Source organism: Meriones unguiculatus, chromosome 5, assembly GCF_030254825.1.
Source record: "Meriones unguiculatus strain TT.TT164.6M chromosome 5, Bangor_MerUng_6.1, whole genome shotgun sequence".
In the NCBI taxonomy this organism is placed as follows: domain Eukaryota; kingdom Metazoa; phylum Chordata; class Mammalia; order Rodentia; family Muridae; genus Meriones; species Meriones unguiculatus.
The window spans coordinates 41,286,480-41,307,564 of NC_083353.1; the positions used below are offsets into that span (position 1 = coordinate 41,286,480).

At 52.2% G+C, this 21,085-nt stretch overlaps 1 protein-coding gene across 2 annotated transcripts in view; it reads right to left on the minus strand.

Annotated features, from left to right (window-relative positions):
- The window catches only part of Antxr1 (ANTXR cell adhesion molecule 1), a 176,026-nt gene that overhangs the window by 40,559 nt on the left and 114,382 nt on the right, over positions 1-21,085 (minus strand). For both annotated transcript variants that reach the window (XM_060383696.1, XM_060383695.1), the window contains exons 14-17: positions 18,447-18,488; positions 13,166-13,261; positions 12,541-12,708; positions 4,015-4,095 (exon numbers count right to left, since the gene is read on the minus strand). In XM_060383696.1, coding sequence (XP_060239679.1) covers positions 4,015-4,095; positions 12,541-12,708; positions 13,166-13,261; positions 18,447-18,488 — 387 coding nt within the window. The remainder of the gene's footprint in view (positions 1-4,014; positions 4,096-12,540; positions 12,709-13,165; positions 13,262-18,446; positions 18,489-21,085) is intronic.

The following is a 21,085-nucleotide window of genomic DNA, read 5'->3' on the forward strand; positions in this document are numbered from 1 at the left end:
GAGAGGTGAGCCCTGCTGAGCCTTAGCTTCTGCTCTGAGAATGGATGTCACAGGTCTCCACATCACCAGGACTGGCTTTGTGCTCCTGTAACCATTCGCAGTTAGGGCACTGCACATACACTGAACTCCAGACGCCAGAAGGAAGTTCTGTTCTATAGGGCATTATCCGTTCCCATCCGGGAAATGGGTTCTTAGTGGGAGTACAGCAGCTGTTGGTTGAGAGAAAAGAGCCACGAAAAGCAACAGAAATTGGAAGTGAAGGAAACAATTAAAAAAAAAAAAAAGGAAAGCGGGAAGGTGGAAAACGGGGAATGGAGGCCATAAGGAGAAGAGACAAGAGACAGAAGTAGGCAGGCTTCCCCATGTCAGTACACACGACAGGCAGAGCATCTGCTTTAGAGGAGGCAGGCTGAGGACACTCCTCCAGGGGACACCTACCCAGTCCCTCTGTTCTCTGTGACATCACACACTGCCCACGTGGCCAACCCTGCTCCCTTGTTGCAAACAGCTCCGCAGAGACAGCCCTGAGGCATGGGCTCCGATTGCTCAACCTCCAGGGCTGGATGAGCAGCATGCACTGTTTACGTGCGTTTACATGTGCGTTTCCTCTCCTGGCTGCAAGGAGTTCCTAGTCTTCAAAACAAGCTCAGAGTGTGTTGTGTGCAGGGAGTAATGGAATGTACCAGCCCCCCCCCCCATAGTTTCCCGTGCCAGCTCTGAGAGCAACCAAGGAGCTAAAAACAAAACAAAGGTCTAGCTCCACGGGTCATCCGGGAGCACAGGAGCACGTGAGGGACTGGGGTTCACGCTGGGGCAGAGAGGCGGGTAGGGCTGAGGCTGTGGAAAGATTCGCTGCCATCCATCCACGGAGACATAGATGGGGGTATCCTCCTTGCCTAAACAGGAACAGCAGCTAGAATCTAGGCTCCACCCCTTCCTGGGAAGAAAGGTGCTGGGACCGATGCCTCCCTGAATACCCGGGACGCTCTTAAAGTTCAGAATTGCTCAGAAAGAAAAGAGATGACACCTGTGTGGAACCAGTTCCCGTGTTCTCAGCCCTGGCTGCCGGTTAGAACCACCCAGGCAGCCCAGACCTCAGCCAGAGCAAGTCAACACAATCACTGGGGCGGGGCCCATGTCTTGGCGGCCTGGAGCCAGGCTGGAGATCACTGGAACCAGAGCCTCTGATCTACACATGCCCAACCTTTCCCACCTAACAATGTGTTTGAAATTAGTGTCTAGTCACAGGACTGTCTCCAACTAGGGAGACTTGTTGGCAGTGGATCAGAGCTTATTATTGTTTAGCTAGATAAGATATTCTCCAAGTGGGCCAATAGGTTACAGGGAAATACAAGAGGCAATGACTTCACAGTCAATGACTTTACAGTCAGATATATATGTATACATACATATGCATGTATATATGTATATGTGTATTCATATATATGCATATATATTTAAAATTGAAGCTCTCAGGGTTTGGGGGGGACTCTGGTGGCACTGAGCTCAGTTTTCTCACTGGCTCTAAATGTGGACCCCAGCTCTACAGCGTTAATGTTAGTGTCACCTGGAATCACTTTGGAAATGCTAATCCCCTTCTTGCCCATAGGGACTGAGCAGGAATCTCTGAGGCGGGGCCCGGCAGCCTGTTAAACTTTCATAGTGACACAAAGTGCAGCCCAAGTGGTTTGGGAACCATAGATTGCTCTGGGAAAGCCCGGCTCTGCTCGTGTACCTTGTTTTGTTCTGATATGGTAACCTTAGTTATCCTTACTTAAGAGAGTGTCTTTGGAAAAGTCAACTCTAAAATACACAATAGAAAAGTGGATCACTAGCGCTGAAGAGATGGCTCACAGAGAATACTTGCGCTTGCAGGGGACCTGGGGTCAGGTCTCAGCACCGTGTTGGGTGGCTCACAGGTTTCTGTGACTCCAGCTGCAGGAGATCTGGCACTCCTCTGCCAGAAAAAGGGGCTGACTAGCTGATGGAATAAAAAGGGAGGCTTTTCTCAGGCAATCCAGGATAATAGGTTCCCCCTCCCCCCCACTTCTTGCAAGACAGAAGTCAAGAAGAACACACTCAAAGTTGTGTTTCAGGAAGGGCTCCCCACTGGCTTTTTACCGGAAGCAGGGGTTGGGGCAAGGAAGGGACACCTGCCTAGTGAACTTGGTGTTCCCATATGGAAACACGGGAGTCAAGGAACCATGAACTGTCAGCCTCCCCAGGGTTGAAAGAGGGTGTCAGGAGGGGCAGCCTCCATGTTTGTCCAGTGGGGTGGGGTCAGCTCTGAGGGACGGGTTCAAGTTTCCATAGCTATTTCACTGTGGACTAGGCCTAAATCTATCTGTCCTTCAAGGTGTGTTGACCAGAGGAGGAGGACTAGGCAGGGGCCTGGGGCTGGGGCTGAGGGTGGGGGAGCCGCCAGGCTTCATGAGCTCAACACTCTATAGCAGCTCAGAGTGTGGCTGAGACTGTAATTAGGTGCCTTTTGTTTTTGTTTTGCTTTAGAGGGAAATTCAGAACCTGTGACTCTTGTTCACAGGCACATGGCTGGTTGGAGTGACTTGGAGCTGGTGGAAAATGTGGTCAGCCCCATAAATCCTGTAGTCATCACCGCAGGTCTGTACTGAGTGCCCGAGGTTATGCAAAACAGGGGAGGCCACGGCCATGCCACAGTGGTCCTGTCTGTCCTAGAGCTCTCCCAGGCACTCCTGTAGGGGGGCCTCAGGTACACCTGGGGGAGATTCTTAGCCTTGGGTACACCTGTGCGGGGGGCGGGGGGTGTCTCAGCCTCCACACCTGTGGAGGGTCTTAGTCTCAGACACTGGCTGTGTGCTCTGTCTCGTCCCTGCTGCTGTGCCTGCCCCCGCCCTGATGGGCTTTAACCGCAAACTGTGAGTTAGAATCATTCTTCCTCTCCTCTTCAATACGTGTGGGTGTTTGGCCTACTTGTATGTATGTGCCCCACACATGTGCCTGGGGCCCATAGAGGCTGGAGGAGGGTATCCGTGTTCAAGGTTCTGTGAGCAGCCATGCCGATTCCCTGCAAGAGCAGCCCGGGCTGTGACTGCTGCGCCATCTCTCCAGTCCCCACACTAAGTTGCTCTTCTTGGGTATTTTATCACAGCAATGGGAAAAGCTCTAAGACAAGGTGTTACCATCACCTGCCAGCTCTTCCCCTGCATGCTGACTGTTATCCAATGTACAAAGGTGAAACACAGAGGTCCGGGGGGAGGGGTTGCCTGAAGCCTTTCCAGCCAGAAAGAAAGTGACTTCAAGTTCAAGTTGGCCTGACTCAAAGGAGTCCTAAATGAGAAACCTTTACTTTGTGTTTATTTTGTGTTTGTGTTTGGCCGGGTTCCCAAGGAAGATGCAGGTTGCCGGAAGCTGAGGGAGAATTTCTTTCTGAGCCTGGCTCTCCCATCTATGGATGAGAAACCCCTTCTCCTAAGCGGGGGCATCATTCACCTTCTCCTGCCCCCATTTTCAAAGTGCCTTCCTAGTTTCTAGATGCAATACCCGTTTCTAGATGCCCCCTATTGGGAGATACCTCAGGCTGGCCCCTGATAATTCTTGGTCAAACACCCAATAGCATAGACGCTCCCCCCCCTTTTACTGAGAGTCCCGGCCAGCTGGCCTGCGCCTGTGGACAGCTCCCTTTAGCCATCAGGCCTCTGCTGTGGTGCTCTCCATGTCTCTCCTGTGGCCTGTGTGGATGAGGACCACAGACCTTCCCCCGCAAAAGAAGGCTGCCTGCAGCAGAACCCAGCTAGACCTGCCACTCACAGCACTCCAGACTGAAAATCTCAAGTTCTAGGAAGCTAAACCCATTATATTTTTGTCAAAGCTCCTTTCAGAAAAGCAAATCGAAACACAAGATATGACAACAAGGATTTTAAAAATTCAATATCTGATTTGTCACCACAGGAAATAATAGCTGGATTGTATTCGAGCAGTTATTCCGGCACGACTAAAACAGGGGACAAAGAAGAAGTGTCCATCGGCGCATCTTACCGTGTCTCCCGGCTGTGGCCTCATCACGGACACTCGGTCATACCCTTTCCTTAGCAGGACCCACAAGGCGTCGAGTTTTCCCTGAAATAAAACAAATGCAAGAAGCTTACATATTGAAGCCTGGTGGGCAGCCACTGTGGATGTGAGGAAGTTTGTGGTCTCGCCCATGGCGGTAGAAACTCAGACACGGGGACTCTGAGGCACGGGTACACTCCGTGAGCGGAGAACAGGCGGGCAAGCTGGCTCAGGGGGCACGGTGTTGGCAGCCGGGCAAGCCTGAGGGTGTGAGTGCAGATGCCACCTGCAGGCGGGCCATCCCAGGGCACGGGAGGGCCAGCTGGCCTGGCTGGCCAGTGATCTGGGTTCAGTGAGAGACCCTGCCTCAGTGTCAACCTCTGCACACACTCACACACACGCACACACACACTGAGGGGAGGGAAAGGTCACTGTAGCTCTAAACCTGCCACAGCGAAGCTCGTTCAGCCTCTTGAATTTTGCTCTCACCATCCTCCAGCAGGTATGTGCTCTGACCACTTGGCGCCCAGATACAAGATCACAATGATGACAACTGTAGGACAATTCCTTGTCCTCTCCGGGGTGGGGGTGGCGGTAAAAGGCCCGTATATGGAGGTGCTAGAGGGGTTCAGTTTATGACAAAGTGCACCTCTGAAAGGACTCTCTAGAACCCAGGACTATGTTACTTTATAGGACACAGGGGGCTTTGTCGACAAAACTAAATTATGGAGATGAGAAACCCTGGTCCACTCAGGCCTGAGGAGGCCACATGGGTCCTTCCTGAGAGACACGAAGGCCAGGATCAGAGATGTGCCTGCGGTGACTCACTGAGAGACTCAACCCTGGAACACTGGCCACGGGAGGGATGGAGCGCACGCCTCTGAAGTGCAGGCAGCCTCCAGGGTCCGGACAAGCAAAGAGAGTCTTAGGATCTTAGCCAGGGAGACCTGCCGTGGCCTTCTGACCTTCAGAACTGTAAGAAACCTGTGCTGTTTAACCTCTTGGTTTCTACAGTTTATGATAACAGTGATATCACCCACGGCCATAGTCCATGGCCATCAGCTTGCTGTGTATCTCTGCCCACTGGAACACCAACTTTACCAGAGCAATGGTGTGCGATGATGCTCTGTCCACTTCTGTGTGCCTGTCCCTCAGTGCATGGTGCTGGGTGCTGGGTGCTGGGTGCCCATTGGTGTTAGGTGCTGGGTGTTGAGTGGCCACGGCTGCTAGGTGTTTTCACATCATATCCCCTCACTTAATTCTCTCAGCAGTCTCCAGAGCAGTGTGGAGAAAATGGAGAGTCAGAGTGACCAAATGACCTTCCTATACACAGAGACCCTATCACCTGGAGCCACGGTTAGAGCCCGTGTGCCTGGCTCCAAAGCTTGTGCCCCATCACCCCAGCTGCAGAGCCTACTCACGAAGGTCTGGCTGAAGCGATTACCTCGGAGCACCGGTGGCGGGGTCGCAACCTTTTAGGTTCTCACAGGATTGATTCTGTGTGTTAGGACTAGAAGTTTTGAGGGCTATAATAGCAGACGGTAGGGGGAAGAGCATGCGCTGAGGGTAGCACTATTTTGCAAAGGTTGTACTTTGGTTGTGGGCGTAGACGTCTTGGGCCTCCGTGTGAAGGGTGCTCAGATGGTGCTGGGTACGCCGGACTGTGTGAGTGTGTGCGGTGTCCTAGAGGACGGCGACGGAAAGGCAGGGGACGTTTGCAGAGCCCAGCCTCAGCATGAAGCGCTGATCACCCCCAAGGGCCCCGCGCTCTGAAGTCACTCTCTGGTGGGCTAGGCACACACCTGAACAACTAAGCTCTTGAACCCTGGCCAGCCGTTGCTGAAGCTCCTGTGGGTTAAGTGTGATCTTGCCGAGCGCTGAGCCTCTCATCTCCTATCACAAAGAATCTACAGAAGTCTGCGACAATATTCTGAAGCGGGTTTAGCTGGACGGGACTGGTGTTGTGTTTGGCACTGTTTTCTGCAGGAGGCAATGCTCAGTGTTAGCTCAGTTTCCTTGAAGGTTCTTAGGGGACAGGCCCTACTGCTCATGATAGGAGGTGGGTGAATGCCTTCTGTTTATTTCTAGGAGGGGCTCTTAATAACTGGCTCAGAAATCAGCCCACCATATTGCCTTATCTGCTGGTCGCTCCACTCCTGGACAAATGGAGAACAATGGCATGAGGCTTAAGGAAGAAAATTTGCCTACTGAAGAAAGGAATTAACTAGCTCAGTAGAAACGGAAAGCTGCACGCACAGCCAAGAGCTGCTTAGATATGCAGTCCCGGAAGGAGGTGGAGCAGGCGACCACCCGGATCACGCAAGGAGACCCGGGAAGCTGTAGCTGAGTCGCCTTTCCTACAGCCCCAGCACAGAGCTGTTCAGCTCCCGGAGGCTTGCTCTGCCTAAAGCGGGGTGCTAATAATACTATCTCCTCTGTACGCTAAATTAAAAATTAAGCACTGAAGCTATCTCATCTCAGGAAAATTATTCATCACACGATATCTGCAATCAAAGTAAAACCAATCTGGGAAGCGGTGGGAAGATGGAAGAGAGTGAGGCAGTGTGAATCCGATCCGTGGACATCCACTGGCACGCACACACTTTCCACTTCTGTTCTTCCCAGGCTGAGGTCACGTCCCTCTTCACCACACTCCAGCTGTGCACTGGCCCAGGGATCCCCTCAGAATGGCTCTTCATTTGGCCACCCAGAACATCTTGATGGCCAAACACCTCCTATTCTGGAGCTCCCCTGGGCTCTCCTTCCAGGGGTCTCTCCCTTGGCCTTGCCTCTGTGAGGTTGGCCTGCTTCCTCTTGCCTCCCTGCTTTGCTCTTCAGCTTCTTTGCTCCCTCCTTCTGCCTAGCTTGACCTGTGTGCCGTGTCCCCACTGGCCTCATGGCCTGACTCTCCCGTGTGATATTAGGCTTTGTGCCTGCTGTCTTCATGGAGGGCCTCTCCTGAGGTCCGGATCTATTCATGGCATGACCTATTTAGGTCCAGAGCAGGGCATGGCCTTCCAGATTTCAACAGTGATGTAGCTGTGTAACAGGAGCCAAAAGCAAACACGGGGAATCGAATGCTCTCTTTTACCCACGCGTACCCATCAGGCCCCCGTCCTGTTTCTCTGCGTGGTTTGATGTAAAATTTTCCTGCTTGGCCAACGGTTACTTTTATTCCTGTTATGGATCACTCGGTGGTGCCTGGAAGCCAGACTGGCATGTGTCACGTGCTCCATTCACCCAGGTGAGCTGCTTTCTCTCGCTTCTCTGGGCAAGGTGGGGCCATCCGAGTCCACTGTCTCTTCAGCCTTCTGAATTATGACTTGTCCCACGTGTGAACCCGTAGCCCCTTGTTTGTGGCGCTAGAAAGAATGGGGATAACTTCACAGCACCTGTGCCGGGGGCTTCCAAGGCAAGACCTGAAGGAAGCCTTCGGGAAGAGGGTGGTCATAGAGCTGGCTAAGAACAAAAGTCAGCTCTCAGGAGCAGTCTCACCGGCTGATGGTGCTCACCATGCAGGCTGGTGACTGGAGTCTGATCCCCAGAAACTGGGCAAGAGAGGCTGACTGATGTCGCAAAGTTGTCCCGACCTCCACACGTAAGCTGTGGCATGAGCCACTCTCCCCATCATGCTCAATAATACATTTAAAAATTAAGTCAGGATGAAACAACAACAACAAAACCCTTTGCAGTCAGCTAAGCTCCTGACAGAGCCCAGAGCTCACAGCCAGATTTTGTGGACGCGGCAGAAACCTGCCAGTTAAAGCCACAGTGTCTGCTCGTACACGAGGACCCTTCCCTAAGGCCTGGGCGGGGGGAGGCCACTGTCTCTGTCATACTCGGGTGTCCATCAGTCACAGCCTGTAACAACATGTACTTTAGACTCTGCTCTGCCTTCCCCAGGCTAAAGGCCAGCTGCTTCTGTGAAGCTGTGACGAAGACTCCACCACAAACCCCAGAGCCCCAGCCGGGGTGTGTCTGCTGACATTTAAAAATAGCTGCTTCCATATGAAGTTGACACGGCTTGACTATAAAATGGGAAATTCCCCAGGGCCAGGCTGGCACTCCATACCTCTCTCCCCCTCGGGAGATAGCTTAAACGCACGGAGGGCACCGAAGTTCTGCGCAGCTTCGCCCGCACAATGGTGAGACAGGGCGGGTCACCATTCAAAGCCCCCTGGAGACTCCCTGCATGTCTTCTTTCATCTTCTTTCATTTTGTTCTTTTGGGGCTGTCCGTCCCGGCTAGCAGACTCAGCTCTGAGATGGAAACTTGAAGACAGCTCACTGTACAGCACTGTTCTGAACAGAACTCTGAGCTTCTCTACCTTGAAACACACGGCAGTTTAATCCACAACCCTGTCGCTCACCACCTGCCACTTGCAGGGGGCGGCCCGTCTGTCTGTTTGTCTGTCAAGGCAAGCTCTGGCTTGGCTGTTTAGCTGTCATTCCTCTCACTTCCCGACGTGTAGAGAAGCTACTGGAAAAACAGATGGGTAGCTTCTCTGCAGTGGGCCCCCGCTTTAACCCAGCTGGTGGCCGTGGAGCCGGGCATGACTTAACTTGTCCTCACTGACCAGTTCTGTTTAATGAGAAGCACGGGGTGCTGTAAATCAAGGAAGAGAAAACCAAGCAAAGGAAAATGCAGTGAAACAGCAGGGGAAATTCCCTCATCAGGAGCCTGGAACGAGGATGTGGTCGGTGTCTTAAGATAGTACAGGAGGCTGAGCCCATTGTCACCCTTACGCTTCAGCTCCTGCTGGGCTGCTTATGGAGCATGCCCACCTGCTTCTCAGCCCTCAGGAGTGGAGGAAGAAGGTCATCCATGTCCAGTCACGTTTGCTGGAGAGCAAGATGCAATCCCAGGATCTGTGCGAGGTGCGGGGTTCTCCGTGTTCACAGTGGGAATGGAGGGTGGACACACCATGGAGAGGCCATCTTTCTGGGGCCTCCTGTCCTCACCTACTGTGCATGCTGCCTCTGCACCAGATAGAGTAGCTTGGCTCATGGGGGAAGGACATGAGAGAGATGAGGGGGAGTGGGGGTGTTTGTTTCTTCTGTCCCCTTCCCACTTCCCTGTCTCCCTGCGGGGACTGTATTCCTAAAGGGTGGGGTCATACACACTTCCTAGAAGGACCCAAAGAGCCAAGAATGGAGGTTTCTTCAATAAGAGGCAAAACTGTGGATGGTGTGTAAGAGCTTATATAACCAGTTAGAAAGGTCAAAGCCACAGTCTCGGTGGGCTCAGGTATGTGCCAGACACGACAGGACTGACACACATGAACTCACAGCATCTGTGACTGCACATACAGGAGTCACAGGTTCAAAGCAGAGAAAACCCAGCATGGAGAAGGAGAGGCGGGCACAAAGTCCTGTCCCTAACCAAGAAGCTATCTGTAATTAATAAAAGCTAGGAAAGGCAAAATCATCAAATATGGCCAATGGAGTGTCTCTGGGTCTGTCAGCCACACTCCAAGGCAGGCCCGAGGTCTAGGAGTAGCTGGCCAACACAAACCATACTGCATGGTTTTTGGTGTGCTTTTTGTTTTGATTTTTATAGGTTTTTTTTTTTTTGTCTGATAGGTTTTTTTTTTTATTTTTAAGAGAAAGAGAAGAGAGAGAGAGAAAGAATGAAGTTGGGTAGAGGGAAGGGAAAGAATTATGATCAAAATATCTCTTATAACATTACAAAAAATAAAACAAATGCAAATGCCATCTTCTGCTCAAGGGCCACGAGGAAACAGGTGGTGAGGTGGGTTAAGGATGCTGATCTCTGTCCCTTAGGCACAGCAGGCTGCACCCTGCCTCTCACTGGGCCCCACAGGCCTGGGGTGAGCAATTCCTCTTATTGCTAGTTCCTGGTGGTCTCACCGGGGGGCCCCTGAGCCCAGCTCACCTTCTGTGAGCCCTACGATTGCAGTGTGCCTTCTGTGACAGCACAGGACCGTGATGAACACCAAGAGAGGATACCACGTGGGACTTAGTCCTTTATAAGGTCTCTTTAAAGCCCACAGGCATCCTAACTAGAAAAGGCTCAGCATGAAGTGTGCCTGTTACACAAACGAGGGCTGGACCACTGGTGGGAAATCTGCTCTTCCCCTGGATCTCTCTGGTCGGTCCCTTCTGCAGTTCTGCCCTCCTTCATGAACCGCCATGTCATCAAGTGACCTCTTCTTTGTCAGAGCGCGCCAGTGGAGCTGTGTGGTCTAACGGGTTTGGGGCTTGGAAGTGGCTGCTGGACCATGCCTCGTACCTCATCAACTCAGTGGGAACTGGTGGAATCCCTGCTCTATGCCAGGCGCCATGCTGTTTACTAGAGCTTCAGAGGACAATTGGTGCCTGCAAGGGGTGAAATCCAGCAAGGAGTCTCATAAACCCAAGATAATCTCCTTAATTGCAATCCACCCATCTCTTACCTAAGGGCATGTGTGTGTTGGCATTAGCTGCTCCACCAGGCAGAAGGAGCCCACAGGCTTGCTCATGACCTCAGCCAGATTCTCGGCCAGGCGAGAGCCACTAGTTTCACAGGCTTCCTCCATCTGTCCTGTGAGTTATCTCCAAGACTTGGATTCCAAGTCACTTAACATCAGTGCACTGGGTGGTAAAATGGCCCCATGTTTTTTGCTGAGTTTTCTTCCGAGGCTCCTGACACAGCACAGCTGAGCTCTTTGCTCATTGCAGTAACCCAGGTGTCCAGTTCCTATCCTTTGAGATCCAGCCCTGCCCTCAGGCAATACTATCTGTGGCCTCCTGGGCTTCTTAAAACCCAGATGCTGGGCCCCACGCTGGAGGTTCTGATACGGCCAGTCTTGGCTGGGACCCCTCAATATGTTTCTAACAAGATCACTGCTAAAGCCAGTGCTGCTAGTTTGGGGACCACACTGCAAGAATGTGTGGTTTATTACCATGACCAAGGAGGCTCCAGAGCCAGGATCCTAGAGTTGGTGGCACAGGCCTGTAATCCTAGCACCGTGGAAGTCAAGGCAGAAGAATCATGAGTCCCAGGACATCCTGTGAGACTTATCGACATTCTTTCTCAAAGGGGAAGGGTCAGGGAGCAGCAGCAGCCAGAAGTCCCTGGGACAGCAGAAAGGTATCAGAGGGGAAGTTCCGGTGTGCATTCTTAAGGCCTGGCAGGTGGAGTAGAGTTTTGAGCCGGCAGAGGAAATGGGCAAGACTTGAAGGCATCTTGGGGGTCTTTTGTGAGGTTGGGCTTCCAAGCCTGGGATCCTCATTCTGACTTCCTCTCCGAGAAGTAGCACCTTTCAGTGTCTGTACCCGGCACAGTAGGAATGAGACTGACTGAGCAGATGCAGAAACCAGGACCGGTTTTTAGATTCCTAAATGTATTTGTCCACATTCTGATTCATCTCGCAAAACCCAGTCCGAAGCCACCAGTTGAGAAAGGAACAACATGCCCTTCCAACCTTGAAGATCCCAGAAATGAAAATTCAGCTACAACCAAGGATGTGGCATTAGTCACAAGGTGGATTCCTGAAAACAGCAGGATAGAACCCCTACACACACACACACACACACACACACACACACACACACACACACTTTTTTTTTCTCTCTCTCATCTCTGAGGATCCTCTTGGCTCCTTCCTGTCTGCACATGTCTGCACGGCACTGCACGTTCCTCACTGGAGAAGAATTAGCAGCAGCAGCCATTCCTGCCGCCAGCTGGGCTTTACCCACAGCCCAGGCCTCAACCCTTTGCCTCAGGGAGGCTTATCCTAAAAAAAGAACCTCAGCTTTAAACACAGCAAGCCCGAAGGGAAACTGCTCCAAAGTTTCTCCGAGCCCGAGCTCATTCGGCTGAGAAACAGCAGCCATCACTCCAGTTTAATTCTACCTACAAGCGTGCACATGCACGTGGAGAGTTCAGAGGTTGATTGGTGTCCTTCTTAGGTGGTCTCTGCTTTACTTTTAGAGATGTGGTCTCCCTCTGAACCCAGAGCACACAGGGATCTTTGTTTACTCATCAGCAATCGCTTTAGAGACTCAGCCATCTCCCCGGACCTGGCATTTCTTTTGATTTGTATGAGGGTTGTTCTAGAGCTAAGAAATGCTCAGAGAAGGACAAACAGTGCCTATGCAGCTCCCGGAAGAGGGGTAATGAATGTGTGTGGGCAGGAAAGGGAACTGATTGGTTCTCACACTTTTCCTAGAGGCTCAAGAATGGGTCCAGTTGGGACCTTGGGTTGCAAACCTTGGAGAAAAGATTTTGGAAATTGGGGTGGATTATGTCTAGAGTCCTCTGCTATAAGATTGTGGGGTTCTGATGGCTGTCCTACTGCGGAGGGACAAGGACATGGAGAAGTGTGCTGACCCCTCACAGGAGTTCAAGGCCAAGTGCACCCACAGTGACAAGTGGCCCTTAGGAGCAGGAATCACCTCCCATGGCTTTAACTTCCCAGGGTGGATGAGAGCCTGGAGCCAAGGGCAGCAGTGGGGTGATCACAGCTGGAGAGAGGGAATACTGGAGGGATTCTGGGTAGAGACATACCTTGATGGGTGAGTACCACTTCCGGGGTGAAGAAGGCCGACGCATGTTGTTATTGAGATTTCGGGGTTCGGGGAACTCATACTCCTGCTCTGGCATCTTGACTCTCGCATTCTTTGCCTTTTCCAGCTTAGCCCCTTCTTCTGTGGAGCCCTTTTCTCCCCAGCGGACCTAATGTAAGTGAAATTCCATAGGACAGAGTTATTGCAGTGTGCCTCTTGACAGGACAGACAGGTGCATGCTATCAGGTCCTCTGTTCCCTCAGGATCGTGAGCCAGAGAAGTAAGGTGTGTGGAAAAGGGGAAATTGGAGAGCAGGAGGGGTGAAAGAAGCGGGGAGCCATGGGCTGGAAGAATTAGAGGGAGAACTCTTGGGTGGGTATGAAAGTTGGGTTTTAGTTTAGTGAAGAAAGGAACCCCTGGCGGGGATGGGGAGGTTGGCAGATGAGTGGCCTCTCCTGACCTGTGATGGCAAGACTCAGGTTGCAGTTAAAGGCCATACCATTCCACCTCCCCACCTTTGTATCTCACGGGCACCGTCTCCCCACACCTCAAGCCTGGACTACCAGCATTTGCTCTGGGGTTCTAGCTCCAGGTGGCTGGCACAAAGACAATGGCTGTGCTCTTACCTCCATCCTTTTGATGCCTCCAACACCACGGCCACCATAGTAAGAGGCGTCTACCGTTGGCCATTTCTTCTTCGGCAGACCGTCATCGTCTTCTTCCTGCCGAGAGATTATGACACATAAAGATCAAGACCCCTGAAGCTGTGTGTGTCCACTACGGTGGGCAAGCTGGAACAGTAAACTACACAGTCTCAGGCCACACAGTTGAGTCCCCACGCTCTTGCCTTTGGAGCTCACGGAGCCTCCACACATCACTATCCTGATCCGTGAAGTGGTGGTTAGACAGTCTGCGGACAGCCCTGGGGAGCAGGGTCTTTCCTTCACAGCAGGGTGCTGTTTGGATGTGCCCCTGAACTTTGTGCCCTGGGAACAGCATCCTTCTTAATGCAACCATGCTTGACGGGAGGTGACCTGCTTTGAGGGCCGTGTCCTCACAAAGTGAGTTGTTGAGGACTGGCCCTGTCATGAGTGAGCAGTGGCAGTGGAGCCGGACTTGGTTGCTCTCTTCTGCTAAACTTTCTTGCTCTTCCTCTTCAGCCACGGATGATACATGCATGAGAGGGCCCCATTGAATGCAGACCCCTTGCCCTTGGACTTCCCGGAATGACATCTCCAGAACTGAAAGAAATTATTTTTCTTTATAAACCATCCACCCTGGGCTGTTGTGTTATAGATGGTCAGCATTAGGAGGAGATGGCTTTAAGAGTGTCTTTGTTTGTTAATTACAGGAGTGCAGACATTGGACACCATCTACACAGCTGTCTGTGATACATAAATAACTGTCAGGTCCAGAGCAGGGGAGGTAAAGTTCTGATTTGGTGTCTTGCTATCCTGTCTAGTGAATGGCCCCAACCCTTCATATAAGCACTTGATTCACATCTTTTTATTTTTCCTTTTTCCAAATTTGGAAACACTCTGAATGCTTTTGTATATAACACACAAAAATCCATCTCCATTTTTTTTTTTTCGAGACAGGATTTCTCTGTGTAGCCTTGGCTGTCCTGGACTTGCTTTATAGACCAGGCTGGTTTTGAACTCACAGAGATCCTGCCTCTGCCTCCCTGAGAGCTGGGAGGAGTGTGCCATGGTGCTGGGCCCATCTCTATCCTTTTCTTGGCTTCCTAGCATACTCCAGGCACCCCTCTCTCTACTTCTCCACTCTCATGTGTGTGGGGCCCTGGCAAAGGAGGACAGGCCATCAGAGATAGATACATCCCTTGACCCCTGTTTAGATTCACAGCAGGAAATGCTTAGACATATGCGCAGGCCACCAAGCCTCCCTTTAGTCTCTGACCGGAGCTTCTCCTCCAAACTCCAACAATGGCCACCAAAGTCAACACTAGGTCTGAGCAAGCACAACTCTGCAGTAAGCACAACTCTGGTTACGCCCCAGAGCCTGGAGAGTTGCGTAATCCCAGGGAGGGAGGAGAACCTTTGATGTGTGTTTGCCCTTGGCCAAAAGTGAATGGAGTAAACTCATAGGGCTCAGCACATGCCCTGTGACAGCCAACACTATCTGAGGGAGGAGTCCTACATCTAGTTAAAGAACACGGGCTTCTGGAAGGTGTCTCCAATCACCTTCAGAGATGTATCCAGGAGGGAGGGCCAGAAGCACAGATTTTTTTTTTTTAAAGAAACTTTGGTGGCGTCCATAGTTCCTGGAGGTAAGGATTGGCTGAGCCAAACTGTTTCATAGCATCAAGCATCCGGAGCCAGGACCTTGTGGTAAATCAGCAGGGGTGGGCAGAAAAGAGTGGGTTGAGCCACCATAATGTGTGAGGGTACCCGCAGGCGATGGCAAGGAGAGGATGGGGTGACAGAGTAGGAGAGGAGAGCCAGCTGTATCCATAGCCGCACAGCACTGCCCTCCGGTCCCTGACTTCGGTCAAACCCTCAGCACATCTTGAAACCATATGATAAACCCTGTGTGACCCCAAGCAAGAGCCGTGTCCTTCCTTCACTCTCTCCAGCCTCTGCAGTGGAGCCTGCATGGCAGCATAGGGTAAGAGGCAGATGGAGGAAGGCAGCTGCTCACATTTACGGGGGTGGGGCCCGATCTGTGAGTCGGATGGCATGAAGGAAGACCGAGGCAGCAGAAGTGCCCAGGCTGGAGGACCAAGTAAGCAGAACCCACACAGGGTCTGGCCTTCGGGATGAGCTGCGGGGACCCTCTCATCTGTTTCACAGGCCTCGACGGTTCAGCAAGACTTCTTGTAAATACAAACCAGAGCTGAGGGATTCAAATTTCCCCTCTGAACTGCACTTAGCATGTCATGGCAGGATCACCTGCCTATACACATCGAGGAAAGTCAACACTGTGACTCCCCTCTGTTCTTTAGTAATCATAAATGTTCTTCCATAATCAACAATATTTTCTCGGAGTTCTTTTCTTTCTTCTTTTTTAAACATACTGAAATGCAGAGCACTGAACTCTCTCTCTTCTCTCTCTCCTCTTCCTTCTCTTCCTCTTCTCTCTCTCTCACACACACACATGCACACACATACATGTTTGTGTGATCAGGGTAATAAGCATGAGTTGACACAAGTTGGAGTCATCAGAGGGGAGGGAGGCTCAGGAGAGAAAATGCCTGCCTAAGATTGGGCTGTGGCAAGCCTGTAGGGCATTTTCTTAATGAGTGACTGATGTGGGAGGGCCCAGGCCCTTGTGGGTGGGGCCACCTGTGGGATATCTCCAGAAAGCAGGCTGAGTGAGTCAGGAAGCAGCACTCTGCATCAGTTCCTGCCCCCAGGTTCCTGCCCTCACTGCTTTTGATGATGAGCTGCTACATGGGACAGTGAGCAAAATAAACACTTTCCTCCACAAGCTGCTTTTGGCCATGGTGTTTCATTACAGTGGCAGTGACCCTAACTAAGACAGCCTCCCTCAGGATGTGATTCAGGTTATAGAGCTGATGAGGGTCAGTTAACACTTAGCTTGTTCATGTACACACACACACACACACACACACACACACACACACACACACACCAGGCTTGTCTTCTCTCCTTCTCTCGTTCCCTACCCCATGTTGCCATGGTCTTTCTACAGAGCCAGGCTGACCTCAAGCTTGAGGCCTTCCTGCTTCAGCCTCCCCAGGGCTGGGATTACCAGCATGCACTATCACTCCCAGCTTATGCTAAGGTTGACTAGATAGTTCCTAACCCTTGAGTGTCTAACAGCCCTAAGCTGTGACGTGGAGGGGGGATTTAAGGCAATAGCCAGAGACCAAGAAGGGGAAAGGAGGCATCCAGCTGACAGAAGGACTTCCCAGGCACTCTGTGATGTCAGTGCTCACGTGCTCACGAGCTGTGCTCCAGGCCTTGGTGGGATCTGCATACATGGCTGGCCTGGGGAAGGCTGTCTAGATGCCGACTGTGAGCTTCAGAGGGTTCTATAAAATACTTCATCTGTTTTAAGTTCCCTTATTCCTTTCTGTGGGGTTCCTCTCTCTTTTCTTCCTGCCAGGGCACATTGGGAAGAAGACTAGAGCCCCAAGGAGCCATGGGCTGCATGCTGAAGTAATCTTCGAGGCAGTAGGAAGCTGCCTTAAGCCTCCCACAAGCCTTCAGGTCCCAAGTGTCCACGATCATCATTCTGTTTCAGGAACTCTGTTTGCTTTTTTCAAAGTACAGTCTCTATAAAAATATTAAATGGAGCTGAAAAAAAAATCAATTCCTTCCTTTCCCTTGCTTTTGTCTGTTCTTTTCTGTTTGGGCTCCTGCCTTGCACCCAATCCATGTCTGTGCATCCACAGTGTGTGGGCCCTTGTGCCAGATGCAACATGCAGAGCACATCAGACCCCACAGCACCCCAGTACCAAAATCTCCAGCCATCACCTTCTAAAGGCTAGTGCAGAGCAAGCGCCAGGAGGAGCTACTCTGAACAAAGTCCAGGGAGGGAACATTTTTACCCCAGAGCTGACAGCAGCCCCGGCAGGGAGCTTCCCTCTCCATTTGTTTGGGGGTTCTAAGAGATGGCTGCGTATAACACAGGGAAAGTCAGAGGGAACCTTGGGATAGCCGTCATTCCTGCTCTCCATGTCAAGGACAGACTTGACACAGAGAGAGGGCTCTCTCCTCCCTCCTCTCTGCACAGCAATGTAATTTCCTCCCTTGATTTCTGGGCAGAGAGTTAACATTCCTGCAAGATGTGCTTTAATTGATCGCTGCTATTAAGTCTCTTGGCACTCACGCAGCATTCAGCACACAAGAGACTCATCGAGTTTTAAACTTAATCTTTCTTTCTGTGTAGGGAGGCTGAGCTGGCACAGGGAGGCTGAGCTGGCACAGGACTGAGCAGTGGTGTCTGGGATGCACACAGAGACTTCAGGAACCCAGTTGAGAACTGGAAACGTCACCAACATGCCCGTCAGGTCCCCTAAGTTTTCAGAGGGAGGACACCTACATGGCAGGTGTTACGTCTCAAGATCCCAGCTACCTCAGGATAGGAAAGCCGTTTGTGGGGAACTCCTCCCCCCCAGGAACCAGCTGCTAACGCCTCAGCTAGCTTAGTAGAGTTGCCCTGCGCCACAGCGGCTTGCTGGCCCATGGAAGAGTCTGAGGGTTTGTCTGTAGCAGTGAGGATTTGAGAGCGAGGCCCGGATATTAGCATATTCTGCTCCAGTGTGGATTCATGACCACCTGGCAGATTCTCCACAGCACTGTTTTAAATTAAAGAAAAATGGGGTACTTGGCATCAGCCTTAGAGGCGGCGATTGTCTGCAGAGCATGACAAATTTGCCATAACCTACACACGTGGAGTGCTCATCTGCAGCTGCACAAGAATCCTACAACGTGTCAGAGGAGAAATCAGACCCTCACAGCCCCAAATCAGTGTGAGTGCAGGAGACACGTCCGAGATCCCAGCACTGGACAGGCTGACGTAGGAGCAACATGAGCTAAGGGCAGCCTGTGCCACATGAGACCCAGTCTCCAAAAGGGGGAGGGTGTGTGCTCAGTGCTCAGGTGGGGAGCCGTGTGGCATGTGTGAAATTCTGGGTGCCAGCACAGCCAACAGCCAGCAACCCAAACCCATCCCCTCCAAAGCTGCCAGAAAACCTCCCAAACATCCTTAAGAAGAAAACAAACAGAAACAGCAGACAAAATGGGCCTTCGTGGGAAGAGATCAGGCAGCCTCTGGCCTCCAGTGTGCTCAGGTCTTGTTCACCCTGGTTAGGAAAGGCCCAAAGGCTCCCTTTCACATGCAGTGGGACCCAGATGCTCAGCCAATGCCGCCCTCCTCTGCCACCTTCCCACCCAGATGCACCCCACTCTGGGCACTTACCTCACTCTCCTCCACAGGCGGTGGGGGAACCTCCTTAATGATCTGTAAATGAAAGGGAGAACAGGTCAGGGGGGGTCTCAGGCCTCCTGCCTCCTGACATGTCTGCGTAATCCCGGTGGGAACTGCCCGAAGCCGGTGCCTTAGTCTAGGCTGTGACCTGGCTGGACAGGGGAGCCCCATGAGAGCAGGACCTGGGTGCTGCTTAGTGCTGCAGTCCTGTCTAAGAAGCACGTGCCACAGCTCTTTTGTCTCCTGGGGAAAGCTATTTTCTGGGTCACTCACACGCGATGACACTCCCCGCTCCACCCGACCATCTACATATTAACGAAGGATGGTGATACAGAGACTGGCTAGGTAAGGACCAGGCTTAGATGGCTGGAGATCCTCCTCCCTCACTGGCCTCAGTGGGTCCATGTAGAGAGAGGATGTGATTCGGGCTGGACAACCTGTGAGAGAAGGCAGCCGAGGAGGGCTGCCCAGGGCTCTCCTCCAGGTACAGCAATTCAGAGCCAAAGAGAGTTCATATTTCATATTCATAAGGGTGTTGCTCAACTGCCCTGTCCACTGTGTGGAGAAAGACACACAGACAGTTCCGGTAAGTCACTGGGAGTCCTTCCCCGAAACACGATGGCTGGCCCGATAACTCCGCTCTTAAAAGGAAAGTCAGGCAGTTAACCGGACTCCAGGTCCTGTCCATGATCCTGGGCATTCCTCAGGGATTAGCCACCATCACCCATGCTTACTGTTAGAATTTTGGGACCCCACACGGAACACTTTCTTTAGGTGACGTCTGGCCCACACAGAGCTTGCCCTGTAACCTTTACTGTCTCGGTGCCAGGGCTACCCATTTTGCAGGTGGGTGTTCAGGCATCTTTCAGCCTCTTGCCCAGGCACCCCCTTAGGCGTCTCCTCACCTTCCTGCTAAGCACATTCCCCTGCAGTTTAGTAACATGGAGTGCTCACTGGGGACCTGGTCCCACCTGTGTCTGTGTCCTATCATACCCTCTAATGTTGTCTCCACTGATTAGACAGCCTACCAAAAGCAACCAGGGGACTGAGGGACTCCAAGCATCTGAGGACGGTATCCATTAATTGAAGAGGCCGGGATGAAGACCTCTTGGGGTTTAGAACTACTGTTTGATCTGCTTCCACTTCCTGTTGCTGTGGGAAGCCGTGACTCCGCTCACCCACTCAGCTCCCTTCTGAGACTCCCTCAGGGGAATCTCTGGGGAAGACCGTTACTGCCCGATGCTGGCCTGCCATCATTCCAGAGACAGCAAATTATTTTAAAACAGGAAATAGCTGGAAGCTGGAGGAAGGGGTGAGGAGGTGGGGGCAATGACTTGAATGGGAGGAGAAGGGGGTGGGCGGTGGCAGGATGTTTGCAAAAAGGCAGATGCAGTGGGCAAGACAATGTCCCCATCTCTGAAGAGTCTCAAGGCTGCTGCTTCAGGGCAGGGAAGCCTAGCACAGCTGTCACATGTCAACCCCAGACCTGCCTTCTCCCAACGGTGAGGATCTCAGAAGCTTCTGGGTCTCCTGCAGCCTCATCGGTTCAATAAGAGTGAGCCCATAAACCTTGTAGGAGTTGAGTCAGCCTGAGCAATTGCGTGTGCAGGGCCAGCGCTGTGAAGGTAGCTCAGAGAGGAAGGCACCTGGAACTTTAATAACCTCCTGCGTAAGCCAGGTGACCATATGGCTGGCTCCATAACACAGGGAGACAGGAGCCCGGTGTCTGGACAGTGCCCATGGGATTCAGGGATGTCAGCAGCCTCATGCAAGTCAGCACATGACAGGGCTGAGGAGACGGCTCTGTTGGCAAAGTGCTTGCTGTGGGAGCAGCAGAACCCAGGAGCAAGGTCAGTCCCAACCACCCATGGAACAGCCAGGCGTGGCGTTCTGTGCCTGTGATCCAAGGACTGGGGAGGCAGAGATAGGGTGATCCTGGGCTTGCTGGCCAGCCAACCTAGACTAATCCAAGGGCTCCAGGTTTGTCTCAGAAATAAAGTGGAGAGCCAGAGAGGAAGACGCAGACATCTAACTGGTCTCCACAAGCACATAGGCATATGTGTGCATGCCCTTGAATGCTGGGCTTCAAAGCCAGGGCACCACACATGCAGGTAAGTGCTCGGCCCCTGGCTCACACTCAAGCCACGTTCAGGCCCTGTGAGCACCCAAGGTGCCTGCTGGAGGCACAGCGAGGGCAGAGCAGATGTGACATGTGTCAAGCCTGGGCTGCTCTGACTCCTGCAGATAGTTAAGTTCAATGGTTAGGTCCCCCAGAGAGCGACTTCACAACTGTGAGGTGAGGGGATGCGCCCTCGGCTTTACTTTGCATGGTGTTTTCCCTCCCTCAGAAACGCTCCGGCGAAGTCTCATTTCCCGGAGCCGAGCTTGGTCGTGCTGCCTCAGCTGCTGTGACCCCGCGCTTTGGAACCGAGTGGGCTCTGGCCACAGGTCTACGGCACCACCTATCAGCTGTCCTTCCTCACTGGACAGGGCGCTCGGGGTGGAAGTCAGGCCTCCACGCACAGGAAGGCAGGAGGCCGCAGCCTGGCTATCAGCCACGGGACAGTCTCCACTACAGTCCCCACATGACTTTATACACTTATTTTTATTTTTGATGTGTATGAATGTTT